Here is a 19,314-nt window from a genome sequence, read left to right on the forward strand (position 1 = left end):
TTTATGTGGGAAGAGTGCATGGATGAATTCAGTTATTAAACTATTCAGTCACTTCAGAGGGATGCTGATAGCCCCTGTGGCTTTTTAACACACAAGCTTTAGCAGCAGGAGTAACTATTTATGAGTATTAGCTAGAGGTTTTTTCCCTGTATTTCATCATCCATTGTAACTGATCTGGCCTTGGAAAATCATTGAGGTAGTTTCTGATTTGGTTTCTTTGTATCCAAGCACATGTTTCAACTTGCGGTTTTTTAGTTTTATTTTTGCCAGATTGACTCTCTTTCAGAACTTATTCTTGGTGTTAATTAGGGTGACTGAGGATTGAGATCTGAAGGGGTGGTGTGAGGTGGGCTGGAAGAGGCATAATCTATTGAAGATTTGTGTTGTTATTGCTGTGAAGTGATTCTGTTTTCAATCTTGCTCGGAAAATAGCTTTTATTTTGCTGTGAAGTGACTGAACCCATCTTTCAAGTCTAATAATGTTAAATTGGGTGCATATCTTGGCACATTTTATTTCTGCAAAATAAGCCTAAAAGCCTGCAAGAACATTATCCACTAAACAAAATCAGCTCTGCTCTGGGAATCCCAGAAATCAGTTGTCTGGTCACTTTTAAAAATCTAGCTCTAAGGGGTTTTAAGTGTTTCAAGGCTGCCATACATCTGCGCAAAATAAGGCCTCTATGTGTTCCCAGGTTATCCAAATCAAGGGAAACAACGTTGTTGCAGTTAATAGGTTAAGTAGCGGTTTATTTTTTGATCAGCATAATTTTACTGAAGACTTGAGTGTGTTTACACAGGGGCTGGACTGTAGCGGGTTCTTTATCTGGACCAGTGGCTCAGGCCAGCGGCTCTGGGAGTTGCTGCCTGAGCAGCTGAGCCACAGGGGTAGCATAGGGGACGGCCACTTGTCCATGTCCACTGCTATTTCTCTGGGGCAGGGGGTGAGGTGGCTATCGTGGGTGAATCTTTGGCAGAAGTATTGCCAGTTTGATATCCTTGTATTCATTGCATTTCCTTTTCATGAACTGTCAGTCATAGTGCGTGTCTGCATTTCTGGAAGAGTCTCATGTTATTGAGAGGAGTGAAGAAATTAAGCCCTCTATTTTCAGGATTCAGACGTACCCCTCTGCTTCTGTGTGTGTGATGGAGGGAGGAAGGTTTGGGCAGGGGTGGAGACAGGGACAAGTCTGTGTATGCCGTAGGTACAGTACTGTGTGCAGAGAGCAAAGGGACCCATTTTCTCCAGGCACAGCTGCTAGTCACTTTGCAATAACAGGAGCATCACTGTCTCTGGATGACCCAGATTCTCACCCATAAGAGAGATGATGTGGGGGAAGAAAGGTCATTCTTACCCATTCTTGCTTCTGTGGCCATCAGCTGGATCTTAGTCTTGCTTAACCACTGTGTCCTTATCAGCACTGTCTTGTAGCAGGGAGGATTGAAGTTGGGGTCCAGCTCTGTTTCTGACAGCATAAAATGTCAGGAGGTGAAGCAGGAGGTAGAGCCAGCTTCAGCAGAGGAGCCAGCTTACTGCAGCCCCCATCTCCCCTCTAGGGACCGAGGGTGGTGGCCTTGCCTTTCTCAGGGTAAGGTGCAGATCTGCAGCCCCGCAGGCTGGTAGGAGCTCTTGTTGACAGTGGTGACAGCAGTGAGAACGTTACACCTGCCCATGCAGATCCCCTCTACTTCAATGAAGAGTCTCTACACAAAATGTTGGAGAGGCTGGGCCCGAATTAATACATGCATAGGAGAAGAGGAGCTCATGCTCCAAGAAGTTGCAGGAAAATATCCGCCCTTTGCCAATGGAGAAACTGTAGATGGATGCATAAGTGTTTCAAATTGTACTGCTGCTTGTTGTAATGCTGTTACAGCTGCAGTCATCAGTTGGAGATTAAGAAGGGGATATAACTTGGAATTGAGCACTTAGCTTCTCCACCCAAAACTTGAGCTACCCCTGGGAGGTAAGGAGGGAGAGGTTGCCTCAGAAGATGATTGTGCAACTATAACTACCTTACGCCTCAGGCTTCCAACACGTTAAGGCAGCTGAGATTTTATGCCCAAGTTATGAGCTTTGTAATGTGCCAAAACTCTAATGTCTGTTTTAATCTGAAAATAGTTATCATGACAAGAAAAATACTTTTTTAAAAATAGTGCCATATATCACAGAGGGATTTACAGTGGCATAGCTGTCTCTAAATGTTGCATTCAGTGGAAACACTATAAATTTTTACATAAACTTGTATGGGTAGTCCAGAAAGGGCTCCTCAAGAAGAGTGTTACCACTTTTTTTTTTATTTTCCCTTTATTTTTTTATGCAGCAGTTTTTCCTTTCAAACCTCTGTTGTCCTTCTGAGACCAAGATGCCTTGAGGTAAAGTTTCTGCATAAAAAGCTTATTAAGTTCTTTATTAATGTGGAAAATACTGTAATTTTTTTCTACAGTATTGCACTCATCTTTTGTCTCAGTTACGGCTAAGCTGGAATAAATGGGTCCTGGGTGCTGTGTGAGATTAGCAGTATTTGTTTGGACGGTTAGTTGAGAATCCGAAGTGTTGTGAGAATAGGCTGAGAAACGGTATTTGAATACTTAACAAATGCAAGCTCTTAAATAGATGAGCAAAAAGACTTCATGTGGGCCTGTTGAGTTGGTTCTACTTCCTATTCCAGTGTTTTTTCTGGCTAAAAAGGACTATACTGTTGGTAATGGAGACCTGCGGTATTCTAAATATTTCATTAAATACCGTTCCTGCAGTGCATCTGCTTTAGCCATTCCTTTTTGTGAACAATTTTCCCACATGATGCAACCTCAATGATACATTATCCTCTGTGTTTCTATGCCACCACTACCAGCACGATTTCAACAGAGGTTTAGGAAAGGCTTTTGGGTAGGGGAAGTCTAAGTTGGGCCACAGGCTTGTCATTCTCTATGAATTCTGTTACTGGTCCTGTTGGCTGGTGGTATTTTCAGTATTCCTTCTCTTAAGTCTTGCTGAACCCAAGTAATTTCTGCTGCTGTATTTGGGGAAAAAAATACGATATGGCACTTGTAAAGGTTTCAGAAAGTGGGAAAGGCGGAATTTGACTGTTGCTCTGACGTAGAAATAGTTAGAGGGTTGAGTTAGAATACTGATGCAGAAATTCAAGAAACAGGAAACTGAGTTGTCCTTGGTACCGCACTGTTGGTCTTGTAATGTCAGGACATCCATACCTCCTTTATAGTGTGGTGGTGATCTCAATATTACAGCTTCAGACTGGGCAGGAGGGGATAGTAATCGTTCCCTGAAGAAAACAGAAGCTGTTTGTGGCCAGTTTTCACTGGTTTTAGATTGGGAATAAGATGGTTCATTATTAGGGGTTGGTAGTGCTGCATCCTCTATATGTTAACATCGCTTCCGCATTTCAGAAGTTGTATAAATAATTCCCACAATAAGGAAGGACAGGTAGTGGGTTTAATTTTTATGCATGGAAATTTATAGTTACGGTATCGTGAATCCAGAGGTGTTCAGAGCAAGATTTTTACAGAGGTCAGGATACTGCTTTTATGGTCTACAGGCTGGAGAAAGCTCAATTGCCAGTGTAGGGTATGTCAGGAGTAAATCGGGGTTGGGCGGACTGGAGCAGAGGGAGCTGAGAGAATCAGAGATTTTTCGAGCAGAGTATTTTGTTTGGTGATCTTGTCTATGTACTTCTGAAATGTCCTGTGGATTCTCATAGAACAAAGGGCAGATCCTTGTCTTCGTGTGTTTTCTTCATTCATGTTCAAGGCCAGTCAATACACATATCCACACACAGCGTGGGGTTATATTTTTTTAGGCATACTATGTTAATTATTCGTAGTCCTTAGATATGTGGGAGTTTTGCATGTAGATATGTTGAAATTTTGTAGGTTTTGGAAGGTTCAGCTCTGAAGCCTAATTTGAATTCAGGCCTGCAGATTGTCCCTAAACTAAATAGATTTTGAAGGCAGTTTATCTAAACAATAAATAATTCTTACCAGCCATTGATAGAGCTCTTAAATCTAGTATAATTAACTAGCCTGACACACGGGATTTAATACATATTCAGTGTTTTCCTACATGTTTTAACTTGATTATTAAGTGACTACAGCACCATCTTCTGTCATTTCAACTTTCTTTCTAACACTACAGTAGATCCACAAAAAAGCCTGTCTGGCTGCCAACGTAAAGACAGAAGTGGAAGAAGACTGTAGGAAGAGGCCCACAAAGAGAGTGCAAGCTTGCTGTATTCTTGGAGAGGGGAAAGTGGGAATAGCCAACCCCAAACAAGTATGGGACAGGGGCTGGCTAGAGGAAAGGATGCAAAGATGGAGGTGCTAACGGCGGTTCAGGGGGAATCTCACTGGTGACTCCATCCAGGGAGGTGGTTGAGCTGAGCGAAGAGCTGCTGATGCAGAAGGTGAGTATATGAAAACGTGTTGCAAGGAGCATCTGTAATTGCTAGGGATTAGGAATTGGGTGGACTGCTGTTAGACCAGGCTTGTTCATTGCTTCTTGGTTATTCAGTTGTTAACAGCTTTCCTTAATTAAGACACAATTTTCTTCAACTATAATGTGTTTTCAATACATTTTAACCAGAAAGGATAATAGTTTACTATTTGATAAGTTAGAGGGGTTTGCGAAGTTGATTAGGAGCCCAACTTTCATTTAGTTTTTTTATTCATCAAAATTATTTAAACTTTGAAAAGAGTTGGGTATGCTAGCGCAGTCCGTAGATTTGTCTTAGGATGACAAGACTGCTAATGACTTTTTTTGCATGAAAATTTTATTCTTTTTTTTTTTAATTTCTATACATCGGTTTCAGTGTTGCTTGAGACTGCCAACTATTCTCTCTCTCAGCTATTCATCTTCTGCAGTTTGTGTGTCTGTGCATGTTACGTGCACAGTCTTGGATGTCTGGGTTTTTTCGCCTGTGGCTGATCCAGCTGTCACCGGACAAGGGGATGGAAGCAGTGGGGCTCAGCTGTCTGAGGTCAGAGAAGAGTTTTTTCATATACTGAGCTGATTAGTTTTCATCATTGGTTCACCCCATTCCAGTGAAGCATGTCACAGGGGATTTTGCCAAAAGAATAGATGCTAATACACAAGGAGGAGTGGTTCTGACAAACAGTGATGCTGTTAATGGAGAGAAGCAGAGTCTTGAAAACAAAACTCTGGTATGGCTCAAGTGTTGCCATTAGTAATTTGAATTGGTATATGTACACATATCACATATGACATGGGCCTGTCAGCCTGAGCTCGGTGCCGGAGAAGATTATGGAGCAGATCATCTTGAGTGCCATCATGCGGCACGTACAGGACAACCAGGCAATCAGGCCCAGCCAGCATGGGTTTATGAAAGGCAGGTCCTGCCTGACCAACCTGATCTCCTTCTGTGACAAAGTGACCCACTTAGTGGGTGAGGGAAAGGCTGTGGATGTAGTCTACCTAGACTTTAATAAAGCCTTTGACACCGTTTCCCACAGCATTCTGCTGGAGAAACTGCCTCCTCATGGTTTGGACAGGCGCACTCTTCGCTGGATAAAAACTTGGCTGGATGGCCAGGCCCAAAGGGTTGTGGTGAATGGAGTTAAATCCAGTTGGCCACGGGTTACAAGTGGTGTTCCCCAGGGCTCAGTACTGGGGACAGTTCTGTTTAGTATCTTTATCAATGATCTGGACAAGGGGATTGAGTGCTCCCTCAGTAAGTTTGCAGACGACACCAAGTTGGGTGGGAGTGTTGATCTGCTCGAGGGTCGGAAGGCTCTGCAGAGGGATCTGGACAGGCTGGATCGATGGGCCCAGGCCAATTGGATGAGGTTCAACAAAGCCAAGTGCCGGGTCCTGCACTTGGGTCACAACAACCCCATGCAACGCTACAGGCTTGGGTAAGAGAGGCTGGAAAGCTGCCTGATGGAAAAAGACCTGGGGGTGTTGATCAACAGCCGGCTGAATATGAGCCAGCAGTGTGCCCAGGTGGCCAAGAAGGCCAACGGCATCCTGGCCTGTATCAGAAATAGTGTGGCCAGCAGGAGCAGGGAGGTGATCGTGCCCCTGTACTCAGCGCTGGTGAGGCGGCACGTCGAATCCTGTGTTCAGTTTTGGGCCCCTCCCTACAAGAAGGACATTGAGGTGCTGGAGGGTGTCCAGAGAAGGGCAGCGAAGCTGGTGAGGGGTCTGGAGCACAAGTCTTATGAGGAGCGGCTGAGGGAACTGGGGTTGTTCAGTCTGGAGAAGAGGAAGCTGAGGGGAGACCTTATTGCTCTCTACAATTACCTGAAAGGGGGTTGCAGAGAGGTGGGTGTTGGTCTCTTCTCCCAAGTGACAAGCGACAGGACAAGAGGAAATGGCCGCAAGTTGCTCCAGGGTTAGGTTTAGATTGGATATTAGGAAAAAATTCTTCACTGAAAGGGTTGTCAGGCATTGGAACAGGCTGCCCAGAAAGGTGGTTGAGTCGCCAACCCTGGAGGTATTTAAAAGATGTGTGGATAAGGCGCTAGGGACATGGTTTAGTGATGGACTTGGCAGTGTTAGGTTTGCGGTTGGACTTGATGATTTTAAAGGTCTTTTCCAACCTAAACCATTCTATGATTCTATGTCAGCCCTCCTGTGTTGATTTTGGAAAAGAGTGCAGAGTTGGCAAACTAACAGTAATGTTACTGTTGATGATTTCTGATATTAAGAGCTTCACCTTTAAATTCACTTTCCTAGGCTATTGAGCTTGCATACTGTTTTTTTGAATCTTGTAGAAGCAGCATTTGATCAATTATGATGTGAAAGCATTTCCATTTAATCTTCAGCAGATACGTAATGTAACAAGCTTCAACAAATTTTCTTCCCAAATACAGTTCCATTCAGGCATTTTTTGTATTCAGGGTGTAAGGGTGAAAGAGAGGAGATGGTGTGTGTTGTTTTTATAAAGCTCACTGCAGATCTGCAGATGTAAAAGGCATTGTCCTGAAATACTTACCGTAATGATATTTACCAGTAGATTTTCAGGTTTATTGCTCACCATGAACAAACAGGCATTTTACACGTTTGAAGTTTAATCGCTATAATAAAGTGAAGGTGTGATGTCTCCACGTAGTTAACTTAAAATTTCAAGTCCTGGTGTTTCTGCCTCAGCTAGGAAGGCCCCCCTGTTTGTTGGCTTTTGAGAGAGGTTTATGCAGTCACTGTGTGGCTCACCCAAACAAAGACTAAATTTACTGTCCCTCTTTGAAAGGACATTTAAGGCTGCCCTGGATAGAGAGTGTGAATGCTGGCATAGAGTGTACTTCGGAAAAAGCATTTAAATTGCTGCTGGCTAAGCTCAGGACAGCAGGAAGTTGGGGCATCCAAGGCTGAATCGGAGTAGGACAGTAGGACAACCTTACAAAAAGGGAACAAAGCGGTGCAGGCTGTGATGTTCTAGAAGGAAGGAGGGAGATGAATTCAGAAGTGGACTGTGGGTCAGGTTTTAGCAGGGCTTCAGTATATTGGAAAGACCAGAAACTGGTGGTTGAAGTGCAAAACCATCAACCTGGACAGAGAAGTTGTGGGCATATTTTGAATTTTGAAAAGCCTAAAAAGTGACTTTGCATATATGTATAGAGATATATGTATGTATATGTATGTATATGTACGTATATTTATACATATGTGTTATATGTGTGTGTGTATATAACTTTTTTGAATCATCCATATTGGTTATGAATGACAGACAGTGAAAGTTTACTTCAAAATACATTGTGGGATCCCTGGGGGGATCCTTTAATATGGAATTGTTGCATGAAAATTTTCAGGGGGCTTTCTGCATTTTTCTTCCTTCTCATAGTCTTTCGCACATACACACCACCCCTGCTTCCTTTCTCCATTTTCAAAGAAAATGAGGAAGAAATAAAGTGGGAGAGTAACTATGTTCAGGAAAGGTGTTCAACCTCAAGTTTTGGGATGCTTTGTCCTCCTTTTAATATCACTTTTACCCATTGCTTGGTTTTCTGTTACATCCAAAGATACAGACAGGTCGGGAGGCAGGACAACACTGAAAATGGGAAGGGGAAAGGAGGAGGGGATTGTATTGCACTTAACTTGAAGCTTCTTTATGGAATTGATATAACTGTTTGAGCCTAGATTAGGATAGCTCATGTTTGTATTGACTTATTGAGAATGACACAAGAAGCTGTTCACATTCCTTATACAGTTTTGCTGCCGGGACCTTAGTCTTTTGCCAGATTTGTACTTCACTGCTATATTACCCTGGCAGATAGATCTGACAGTGGTGACTAAAGTAATGGGAAGTAATTTGAATTCTACAAATACAGTTGCCCGAGACAGAAAACACCTAACGTCTTTGTCTGTAGGAGAGCAATGACTCCTTCAGTACTCTATAGGAAGGAATGTTGTCTATTTGAACGGAGGGTAAGAAGAAAGAAAGAAGCTATTTTGACCAAATAAGTGCCCATTCAAAAAAATAGTTGATTTGTTCAGATAGCAATTTTATATTTTTTTCTTTTTAGAAAAAAAAAATCATCCTGTTCCATTTGTGAGCTCCCAGGTTAGGCAGTTGGGTGAGGTCTTCACAATCTGAAGGGAAAAATATATTGAACTATTTTTGGAAGAAAAACGGGTGACATTGTTATTTATTATTATTATTTCAGGCCCCTGTGGGTAACTGCAGCTTCATGGTGGTTTTCAGCCTCCTTTTTTTTCCCTCAGGGATTCCACAGGCTAAAAATATCTGAATAATGTTTTTCAGAAATTGAATATGTGATTTGGTAGTTTATTTACAGTGGCTTTTTGCATACCCATTTAATTGCATTGTATGTTGCTCTTCTAGTGTATTTTAGTCCATTGAGCACAAGATGGGTGAACTGCAAAAAAAGAAAGGAAAAAAAAAAAGACATGGAAGGACTTTTTTTTTCCCCAGCACATACAGATTTATAAAATTCGTTAACAAAATGTTGGTATGTCTGGCCTGGTCTATGCATGTTATTTTAAAGGAGGTGAGGTGGGAAAGCTGGGAACTATGAAGTCATTCAGGATGTATAAGGGGACAAGCAAGGGCACCTGTGCTGTCACTGCAAATTCTTGAAATTTCTCTATGTGGAATAAAAAACAATGGATGAGTGGCTTGCTGAGGAGATCCCAAAGTCTGAACTTCTCATAGTTACTTGCCTGGCTGGCACTGGCCAACACTGTTAATAACTAGCCGTCTTAACGATGTATGAGAGGATTTTTTTCTGTAGGACAAACTACTGTGTCACGATTTCGTTTATTTGGCTTTGAAACAATCCAAGGGCACCTTGTGAGACACACCGTTCAGTATGTGCAGTGTCCCAGTGTGCTGCTTGTTTGAGAATGCTGATGAATTGTGCATTTGACCTTTATGCACGTGTAGGTTTCCATTTTTATCCGAGTGCTGCGGCCTTTCTGCATTTCCTTAGTGTTGCATCCTTGACGCGCGGTCAGGGCAGTCTTGTAGCCATTTACCTTACACTGGAGTCGGGACAAACTCCTGGTTATAGGCAAGTTTTAAAATAACTGTAAGCAGTTTGGACCTCCTGCTGCAACCGTCAAAATGTGAACTTGGGCTATATTAAAAACAAAGTGTTGGAGAGAGGCTTCGCTTCACTACTGAAAAGTCTGAGTTTCATCTTGATGAATGGAGGGAGAAGAATCGTGATAGCTGCTGTTCAGTTTAACTACATTGATGGGTTCCCAAATTCTGGGGCTTGCAGGGAGGTTGTAGCTTGAAGCATGGGGACTATGCTGTGAAACAGCGGTCTGCAGCTTTGCAACCACAAATGTTCTATAGAAACTAAAGTGACTGAAAACGGAATACCTTTTTTTTTTGAAGAATCTTTAATATACTCACCACAATGTTAACTCAGAGAATTAGGGCTGACAGCATATAACAGTTCTTTGTAGATACAGCTCAGTTCTGACTGAGGCCGCTGACTTGTCCTTCCTTTTAAGTCAGAAAAATTGGGAATTCTTGTCTAAACCCAGGTTTTATTTCCTGGTGCAGCTGCTACAGATGAACAGTAGGAAGCATTGCATTTGGAAGGGCTGGCATCAAATGCCCACTTCTGGCTAGATGTGCCATGGGGGAACCCTGACTATAAACGATTACTACTGATCCGAAGCGGTGCTGTGAATTCTGCGCTGAGAGCTGCCGCCGCCGGGAAAAAACCACTGTCACGCCGTGTGTCTCAGGGCCACAGAAGAACAGCGTACCACTTCAGTGTCGTGAGGAAGGATTAATTATCAGGAGAAATAATAATAGTAAAGCAAGTCGGAGAGCTGAAGTTGAGTTCTATTTGATTTTCAGAGTAGATGCCTTCAAGGCAGAGAGCGTGGCGTGGCGGCTGTGCTCCCGCGGGGCGGGGCGGGCGCGGCGCTGCCTGCAGCCGGCAGGGGGCGGTGGCGGGGCGAGGCAGGGGGCGGTGGCGGGGCGAGGCAGGGGGCGGTGGCGGGGCGAGGCAGGGGGCGGTGGCGGGGCGAGGCAGGGGGCGGGGCGGGGCGAGGCAGGGGGCGGTGGCGGGGCGAGGCAGGGGGCGGTGGCGGGGCGAGGCAGGGGGCGGGGCGGGGCGAGGCAGGGGGCGGTGGCGGGGCGAGGCAGGGGGCGGTGGCGGGGCGAGGCAGGGGGCGGGGCGGGGCGAGGCAGGGGGCGGGGCGGGGCGAGGCAGGGGGCGGGGCGGGGCGAGGCAGAGGGCGGGCGGGGGCGCGGCGCTGCCTGCAGCCGGCAGGGGGCGGCGGCGGCGCGAGGCGCGGGCCGCCGGGTTTGGTGGCGGGTCTGCCCGTCTCCCGGATCCTTCCCGGTGCTCGCAGGCAGCACGCTGCCTCGTGCTTACCTGGAGATTTAAAAAACTCCTTATGGCAGCTTTGTGCTGCCTTTATCAGCGTAGGTGAAACCCGGCGGTGTTTGTGAGCTGGGATAGGGTCCGTCCCCCCCTCCCCACATGACTCAGCCGTTTTGAAGAATTATTTAGATGTAACCTGAAAAGCAGTCATAGAGATCGGTAGATTTTGAGCAACATAAGCATATGAAATAACAGAAGATGGCCTCTAAAAGGGGAAGTGGCTGGCCAGTCCTGGTTGAAACGCCCCATTCGTATGACTCTTCAGTCATTTTCATGTGGAGAGCCCTTTCCAAAGTTTTACCTGAAAAATCCCTGTAGGAACTGTTCATTGTCTTGTTCCTGAGATGGGTCTGAGTATCTTTGTGGGTGTATGTCAGCACTGCTGGCATTAAAAACACTCCTTTGAGCTAAAGAGAAGGGGCCAGTAACAAGGTGAATGGCAGACAGGGATGAAAAGCCAGTTTTCTATTTCAGAAATACTGTACAGCCTCTGTCATGTGTAGCTGCTACCATCTGCAGTGAAAGATTTGCAGCCTTAGGCTTACATGTGAGCCAGCAGTCAGGCCTTCCGTCTTTGGTGATTCAGCAGAGGGCTGGAATGAAACATTAACAGGCAAATAAATCCTGGCGATTGCTTTCCACCTGGATGTGGGTCCCTGGAACTGCCTGTCCTTTTGCTTGGGGACTCCAAATGCAAAGCCTGTATGGTAGGGTTACAACAAGGGTAGATGGGAATAAAACAAATTCTGTTGGGGGGGGAAATACATGCCTCTGTTGTTGTATCTGCTGGCCTTTTATCTGAACGGTACCTACAGGAGTTCAAAACGTGCCTGAAAACAGAGGAAATTGCTTGTATTCATTGGGGTTTTTTTGTTGTATGCTGAGGTAGTTCAGTTACTTTATTCAATTTTCTCTCTACTTTTCATTTTTAAGATATTTTTCTGACTGTTGTTGCTTACAGATGAATCTGCTTGTCCAGTTCAGTTATTTTTCTCTCTTGGTCAAGGAGGTACATTTCCTATCTCTTCCCTGCCCCACCCCCCACCCCCCCATTTCCAGTCAACCTCCTCAGTATTGCTAGAGCAATCTAAGCCAATATGTCTAATTTCTATAGCCTGTGAAATTCAGAATGTCTTTCTTAATGACTTCCAAGCAGTAACTATGAAAGGACAGATTTATTCTGAAAAACTGGATTGGAAAGGTTGTTTTATTGCTAAAGTATTTGCACACACATGACACTGAGACCACTGTCTGATGGATTGCTTATAGTCAATAGAAATTGTTTTTTCCCTTTGTATCATATCCTCAAAGCTTATCAGCATTTTCCTTCCAGCAGCTTTTGTAAAAGCACTGGTAGAAAGAAACTCTCAGTGGAATGCTTTTATTAATGCTTCCATTAATGCTAGAGGTTTTCTGGGTTGTAGGTTCAGATGATCTCATTCTGTCAGTCAGAATTAATACAGAGGTATCACATTAGAATGCAAATGCTCAGCTTCCAGCATCTTTAACTGCTTGCAAAATATTCCCGTTTTGAGTCTTTTAATCTTTTTTTTCCAGTCTTTCTACCTATTTGTGCTGAGTTTTGGAATCAATAGTCATGCTGTGCTCCATTTATCGTTAGAAAAAATTGTTTCTTGAAGTGCAGGAAATAGTAAATGTAATTAAATGGTGAGAATGCAGCGGAAAGCATTGTTGACTGTGCACAGTAAAGTAATGTTTAGTCATGTTATGGACTTCAACAAAAGCAGGTGTCTATGTGATTCCACCCTCCAGGTATCCCACCAGTATTTATAGGCTGTTGAGACTATTATGTCTAAAAAAAGAACCTCTCAAAAATATATGTGTGTCCACAAATACAAAAAGTGAAAGAGAACTTCTAAGTTCTTGTCCACTTGACTTGCCTCATGTCACAACTCAGTCCAGTCTGTTCCTCCTCTTCCTTGGCTGCTCAGGAAGATGAAAGTGGTGGTGGATGTTGTAGCACAGAAAATGCCATCTGAAAATGATGTTCATGTGGCGAGGAACTATCTTATGAAGATCTTGAGAAGTTCCATGAGGTACAGTATTGACTTTACAAGTGCATCCCTTCTGTTCCTTCCCAGCGTTTGAATTCCTCTACCATTTGCCAAACCCATAGCAAACGGTCGCAGTAGTCCTCTTTCCCAACCTTCATTTCCTCACACTCCAGACATTGCTTGTATTGTGCTAGTTTTCTAGTCTTGTGTTTCCTTAGTGGTGCATCGTAGAAAAGTAATTGTCTCATAATAGGTAAACCTTTTTGCTGAATTGATGCCTAGGAGGTCTACTGAATTTGCCTAAATAGGTATTTATGGTTTGCCAGCTGGTATCAATACCGCTAGAGGTGAGCTGTGGGGAAAAAAACCCTTCAATGTTCTGTGCAGCTGAACAGTGGAATAACTTTTTTCCATACCTGAACACAGTCTTGAGGCCCTAGGAGTACGCAAGGACCGTCTGGAGCCCAGCATCGCATGGCTGAACAGAATCTTCCGCGCTTGTTTGCACTGAGAGTATTTGGGCTCCTCCACTGACTCTGAATTTCATATTCTACCAAGAAAGAACAACATAGTGATGCTCTGCTTAACTGTGTTCTCTGTTGTCATGCTGGGAAGAGTAGGCTTTTGTTTATGGAAACAATTACTTCTTTTTTTAGTGACAGTAATGATGCTACACTTCTTAGTGAAATTACAGCTTCCTTGTAGAATTATTATTCTCCTTTTGTGGTCCCGCATGCAGAGTTTGGAAAGGCAATTCATCGTTGAAATCATGAGATCTTCCTGAATGTACTGCAAAAAGCCATGTGCTCAGATTTGACCTGCTTTGAAGATACTGGGTTTATAATGAGCTTTAATTTTTGTTCTCTAAATCCAGTGGCTGTCTGATAACACAAATTTATAAAAAGGGAAAATGAGTAAAAAAAGTAGAACTGCCTTTAGAGTTCAAGTTGAAAATAGGGAACACTTTCTCAGTTTAGACAAATTACTTTGTAACTTAGACAAATTACTTAACCTTGCAGTAATAAACGTCATTAATATCTCAAGAGCTAAGGTCCTGTAAGCCTTTGTTTCAGGCTGTGGCTTGGAAGGATGAGATTTGTCTCACCTTATACCTCATCTAAATTTTAAATTACGCTTCCCTCAAGATGAGCCAAAGAGCAGGGCAGGGTGACATGCCTTCAAGAAGTTCCTGCTTCATTCCAGGGCGACTGAGAGGGTCTAGCCAAATGGCCCGTGCTCAGCGTCTGCTCACTGAAACAGAAGTAGCTGAATTCCACCCAGAAGGCTTATTTAATATTGGGGGAAAAAGAATGCACTTATTTTGTGAGTGCCGAGAGATGTTACGGACAGCAAGTCCTTGGAAGGAAATGCAAGCTGTTGTTAATTCCTGAAGAGAAGGAAGGGGCAGGGGAGTGTAGGGCAGTTTTGCCAAAAGGTTTTCAAGGTACAAAGCTCTAACAGCTTATTGTTGTACTACTTAGAAGGGATCTCTTCAGTTACATAGGCGTGTACATTTGGAGGTGATATCCAAGTAGATACTTAGGGACTTTGAATTGCTGAACTATTTTTGAGGTGTATTTAAAAAAAAAAACAAACTCAAAACAAACAAACAAACAAAACCCTGCATACCTGGGGTGCCCAACATTTCAAGAGCTAAAGCAGAACTTGGCCGGAGTTAAAATTATTAGTTATATCACTCTTAATAACTTCTGTGAAACAATGTACATGGCTTTATTCCTTCCTGTCATTAACACTTTTCTTCCCACCTCCTCCCATAAGTACATACCTACAGTAAAACCTTGCCAAAGCCCTACTGTATTGTTGACATGTTGTAAAAGAGTCGTAAGTCTCAGTCTTAGCTTTAACTGTTAAACCTCTGGATACGTGTCAGATACTTTAAAATTTGTTTGCCTGTCTCCACCCCTCATAAAAACAACCCCACCCCCAAAATAAACAAAATTTTTAAAAAAACCGCAAACACCCAAGCACAGACCTTGGAGAATATTGACGTTTCTCTGCATCTTGAGCATTTTAAAGGAATGCTGGTGTCTTTTCAAAACTGGCATGCATGTAGAAAGTTGTCTCATTTGCTGTCATTTAAAGTCATTACGTCTCTGTCCTATCTGTACAGGATTTGATTACTGCCCAGGTAGACTTCTTGCTGGGTGTCACCTAACTGAACTGTTTGCATTAAACTAGTACACTGTAACTCTCTCGTTTTCAGAAGAAATGACGTAGCCTGCAGGCCTCACTCCTGGCACGCAACCAAATTTACAGAAAGTCATCCTGAGACAGCCACGTCACACCTTTCCTCGTCCAATGCCTGCGCTTCCTGGCACTCACGCTATCATGCAAGGTGAGTCTCTGCTTAAGTTACACGCATTAAGCTCCAACAGCGAGGCAATAATAATGGAGGTCATGACACTGAGTGGTTTGGTTTTTTTAAAACCACAAATGCAGAATGATTGTATTATACGTCTTTAGTATTGCCTATCCTTTCAATGCTTGAAGGGGGAGCTTGGGAAGTTTGACATATGGATGAGTGGATTTCAGAAACAGTATGCGATATGTGCGTGTGACTAAAAGGTAAGAAACTTGCTTTAAAGGCATTCAAAAGGTTATGTTCCTTGCTCTGCATTTCCTTTCAGTGTCCAATGGTAAAATCCTAAACCTTTGGAAGCGAAAAGAAACCGTCAAAATTAACATGTTTCAAGAGAAATAGTAAAGGGAGAAGAAATTGAAAAGTACTGTTTCAGACTATTAAGAAGTCTTTTCCTAAAGGGAGGGTGCAGCATGTTTTCCTGTTGGACTTTACGGTATTACTGTTTTTTTAGTTAAACTCTCTTTCTGTAATCTGATCTTCCTTACAGCTGTGCTCTTGCTTGTGTGGAGAGGTAATAAGACCAATGATTTTCAGTCCCTGTTTAAAGCACGTTAGTATTTGTTAGGTCTCAGTCAGCACTAGGGGAGAAAGGCTGGCACCCATGCAGTTTTAGTTGCGAAACTGTTAACTTTTAGGTAACACCTATTTGTTTCTGGATACAGGTTCTTGTTTGTTTCCTGCTCATAGGTGACGTTCTTCAGCATTTTCATAAGGGTGGGGTGGGTTTTTTGGGTTTGTGTTTTTGTTTTTTTTTATTTTGTTGCTTATTTCTTCTCCGTTCCCATTGGGCCATAGTCACGCTGAGTGTTAAAGAAAATGAGTCTGGTACACAATCCCCATTTGGAAAGTAGGCTTCTGTTTTCTATACTTACTGCTGTACATTCTCTGTCATTACTTCTTGATGTTAATTTATCGTGGTAGTTAAAATAGAACATTCCTACTTTAAGACTTTATTTTATTTTTCATGTCGTATTTACAATTGTTTTTACATCGTTTGTTTTCTTTAGAAGCTCCCTACTGTTTTTGAAATAATTTGCTATCTGCCCTTGAATAAAGTATGTGTTAACATTTAGACAGAAAGGTTTTTTAAATGCATTTTGTAATACTTCATTAGCAGAAGTTTTAGCACATATTTCTCAAATCCTTGATTATAATTGCTGCTGGATTACACTGATTTAGAGAGTTTGTACTTAAATTTCATGTAGATGGGCTGAATGAGATTTATAGTTTGAAGACAGTAGAAGTCCTTGTACATAGAAACAAAATTCAGAAATTTCTAAAAACTTCATGAAGTTCCTGGTTGCAATACTAACTCAAGACTACTTTCAGTCTACTGAGTCTTCTGATGGAGCTGTAAATCCATATATGCTTCCTGTCCTTCCTGATGGTTGCCCTTGTACCTTGTGAAAGTAAAATATTACAAGACATATGCCTCAAAGTGTGATTTGATAGGAGCTGGGTGAATCACAATATTTAAAAAATATTAATTTGGTTCAAGGCCAATTTGAAATGAGGTTTGGGCAGGAAATTGTGGGTGTAAAGGAAAAGGGGGAGGGGAATAGAGCAATCCTCTCCCCCCACATACCAGAAATAGCAGCCACTGCTGGTAGACATCAGTATTAAAAAAAAGGGCAAATTCTGCTTTCTCAGATGCTGCTGAAAGATTTAGTGGCTTTAGCATAGTCTAATACCAGGGTTCCCAGGGCACTGCCATCCTGAACCCCTCGGCTGCCTGTGCCGCCCACTTTGAAAGGTGATGTATTTGAGAGATCTGTCAGTCCTGGTGTCTGTGGCCCAAGACAGTTTCAGTGGCAGAGCTGATTTCACACTTTGGCTGCTGGAGGCCCAGCATTCCCAGAGTGCCAGCCCAAGGATTTTGGTATTTTGAGGATCCCAGTTGCAGAGGGGGGTTCTTTGGACTTGCTCGTCTGCAAAAAGAGAAGGTGAGCAGCTTCAGAGCTTTCCCACTTTCAAAGTACAATTCACAAAACTGAGAAACACTGTGCACTTTTCAGTCAAGTACCAAGCTGAACGGGATGCACAGAAATCAGTAGCTGAAAGCAGCAATATGCAAGGAGATAACAGAAATTGCCCCAGGAGGCTATATTTCTATTTCTGAAATTTCTTGTCCTTCCTTGACCTAAGCATCTGAAATTGGTATTCACAGCCTGAAATCTCTTCTGAATGTGCCTGCTTGCATTCTCTCTGTGAGTGTGAAAACTTAAATCACTTGTAAAACATGGAGAGTTCAAGCAGGGGGAGAGATGCTTTTGCTCTCTTCCAAGCAGGATATACCCGGATTTTGTGTGTTGGGTGAGTGGGGCGCAGCTGGACGCAATAACCCTCGAAAATTGTCCTTACTACCTAGGTAGATGTTAGATTAAGCTATGGGTAATTTGAGTTGGTTTGGTTTTGGGGGTTTTTTTGGTTTGTTTTGGTGGGAGTTTTTTGCCAGCTTACTCAATTTGGAACTTTGAGAAGGTGCATGAAGCTAGAGAAAGACAGACAAACCAGAAGAGACTGTACCAGTGTAGATAGGAGAGAGGGTAGTTCTGGAGCCGAGCTCTCCACATCCACCACTATATGTGTATTTTTAATCATGTGACATTCATTCAAAAACTGGAAGCTATATTGGGAGCCCTAGGCCAAGTCTAGGTGCCTCTCACACAAGGCTAGGGAATTAGACCTTGTAGGCTTTTCGTGCCTTAGTTTCCCCTCTGTGAGTCTTCTGCTGTCTTTTTCACAGAAGTCATAACACATGGATGCAGACTTTTTTTCCTTGCCCACCCTAGACTAAGGTTGAGCGTGCTTTTCTGGGAGGTGGGGCTATGAACTACCTTAAGTTGCTGGAAGTTTAGACCCTGCATTTTCTTCCAATAAGATATACTTTAATAGAGGACCTTCTAATTGTTTTTTTTCCATGCCCCTGGGTGAGCGGTTGAAACCAACAGCCTCTTCTACTTTGTTCTGGCCTTACAGGTGTGGATGTGAGGCAAGTATGCTTTGAGAAGGCTGCTTAAACTGAGTTTTTGGGGCAATTAGGGTCAGGTATATCTGGTCTGTAATCCCATGTGGTCTGAATGTGGTACGATTTGCTGAGATGATGTAATTTCTGGGAGGGCCCAGAAGCAGAAACTCATGCCCCAGGGTTTGGGCGGAGGTGCTTATTGGCCAAAGTGGCCAAGGATGGTGTTTGTAGATTATTCCTGGACTCTACCTGCCAGACTTCGACCAGCAGTGTAGGTGCTTTTGTGAATCCACTCAAAAAAAGCTGTTGTGAGAAGGATATCCTGGGATGCCAACCTCGAGCAGAGAGATGGCTTTTGGACTTGATTCCATGACAGTGTTCGTGGGAAGATTTCCCTGCAGTTAAGGACCACAGGAGGCCATGCTTTGCAGTAACACACCATCAGAAACTTCTGTCCTTTCTTTGAAGATTTTGCTGCATCTGCTGGGTTTCCATTAGGCATTTTCTAGCAGGGCTTTGGATACCAGCAGATCTACAAGAGACTTGTAAGTTGTAAATTGAGGCTTTCCTGCACAAGTGTCATCTTTATCTTAATTGATGCCAAGTTTCTCCTTAGTGCTGAAGAGGTGGAAAAATACCAGCAATTCATAGCAATATCTGGCTTACATTCTTCATTATCAAAGGAGATCCCAATAATGACCAAGATACTTTTTACATGAACCACAGTATCTGCCTTAGATGACAATTAAGACCTTTTTAAGTACTCAGCAAGATGTTTTAAAATACTGAAAAGACGGAAAGAACAAAAACCCCACAAGATGAGGCCAGTGCTAGTGTATCTTGTTAATAAAATGGTTTTAGAAAATAAGTACTAGGTATACTTTCTCTTATTTCACATAAATTGCTTTTGACCATGTTGTATAAAAAAAGTTCCAAAGGCTATAGTAATACAGGAGGGGAAAAAAGCAATTCTCATGTTAATACTGAATTCCAAAGAAATGTTTAGTTGACCTTTGCAATATTTTTGACAGAAAAAAAGATCTATATCACTCTTTGTATTTTTTATGTGGACTAATCTAATTTCATTGCTAGCTTTCACAGGTTTCCTT

The 19,314-nt window shown here is 42.9% G+C and overlaps 2 protein-coding genes across 3 annotated transcripts in view; one reads left to right on the forward strand and one right to left on the reverse strand.

Moving 5' to 3' along the window:
• Nucleotides 1-19,314, forward strand: part of SHROOM2 (shroom family member 2) — a 125,982-nt gene that overhangs the window by 67,657 nt on the left and 39,011 nt on the right. Inside the window, exons 3-4 of one of the 2 annotated variants that reach the window (XM_059823601.1) lie at nucleotides 12,792-12,896; nucleotides 15,079-15,210. In XM_059823601.1, the coding sequence (XP_059679584.1) occupies nucleotides 12,792-12,896; nucleotides 15,079-15,210 (237 nt within the window). The remainder of the gene's footprint in view (nucleotides 1-12,791; nucleotides 12,897-15,078; nucleotides 15,211-19,314) is intronic. The other variant, XM_059823608.1, reaches the window with a different exon arrangement.
• On the reverse strand, nucleotides 1,282-7,010 carry POLR2G (RNA polymerase II subunit G). The gene is given in 2 exon segments (XM_059822449.1): nucleotides 1,282-1,701; nucleotides 6,966-7,010. Coding segments are annotated over 2 exon segments (465 nt in total).

This window comes from Gavia stellata, chromosome 1 (assembly GCF_030936135.1).
Source record: "Gavia stellata isolate bGavSte3 chromosome 1, bGavSte3.hap2, whole genome shotgun sequence".
Classification (NCBI taxonomy): domain Eukaryota; kingdom Metazoa; phylum Chordata; class Aves; order Gaviiformes; family Gaviidae; genus Gavia; species Gavia stellata.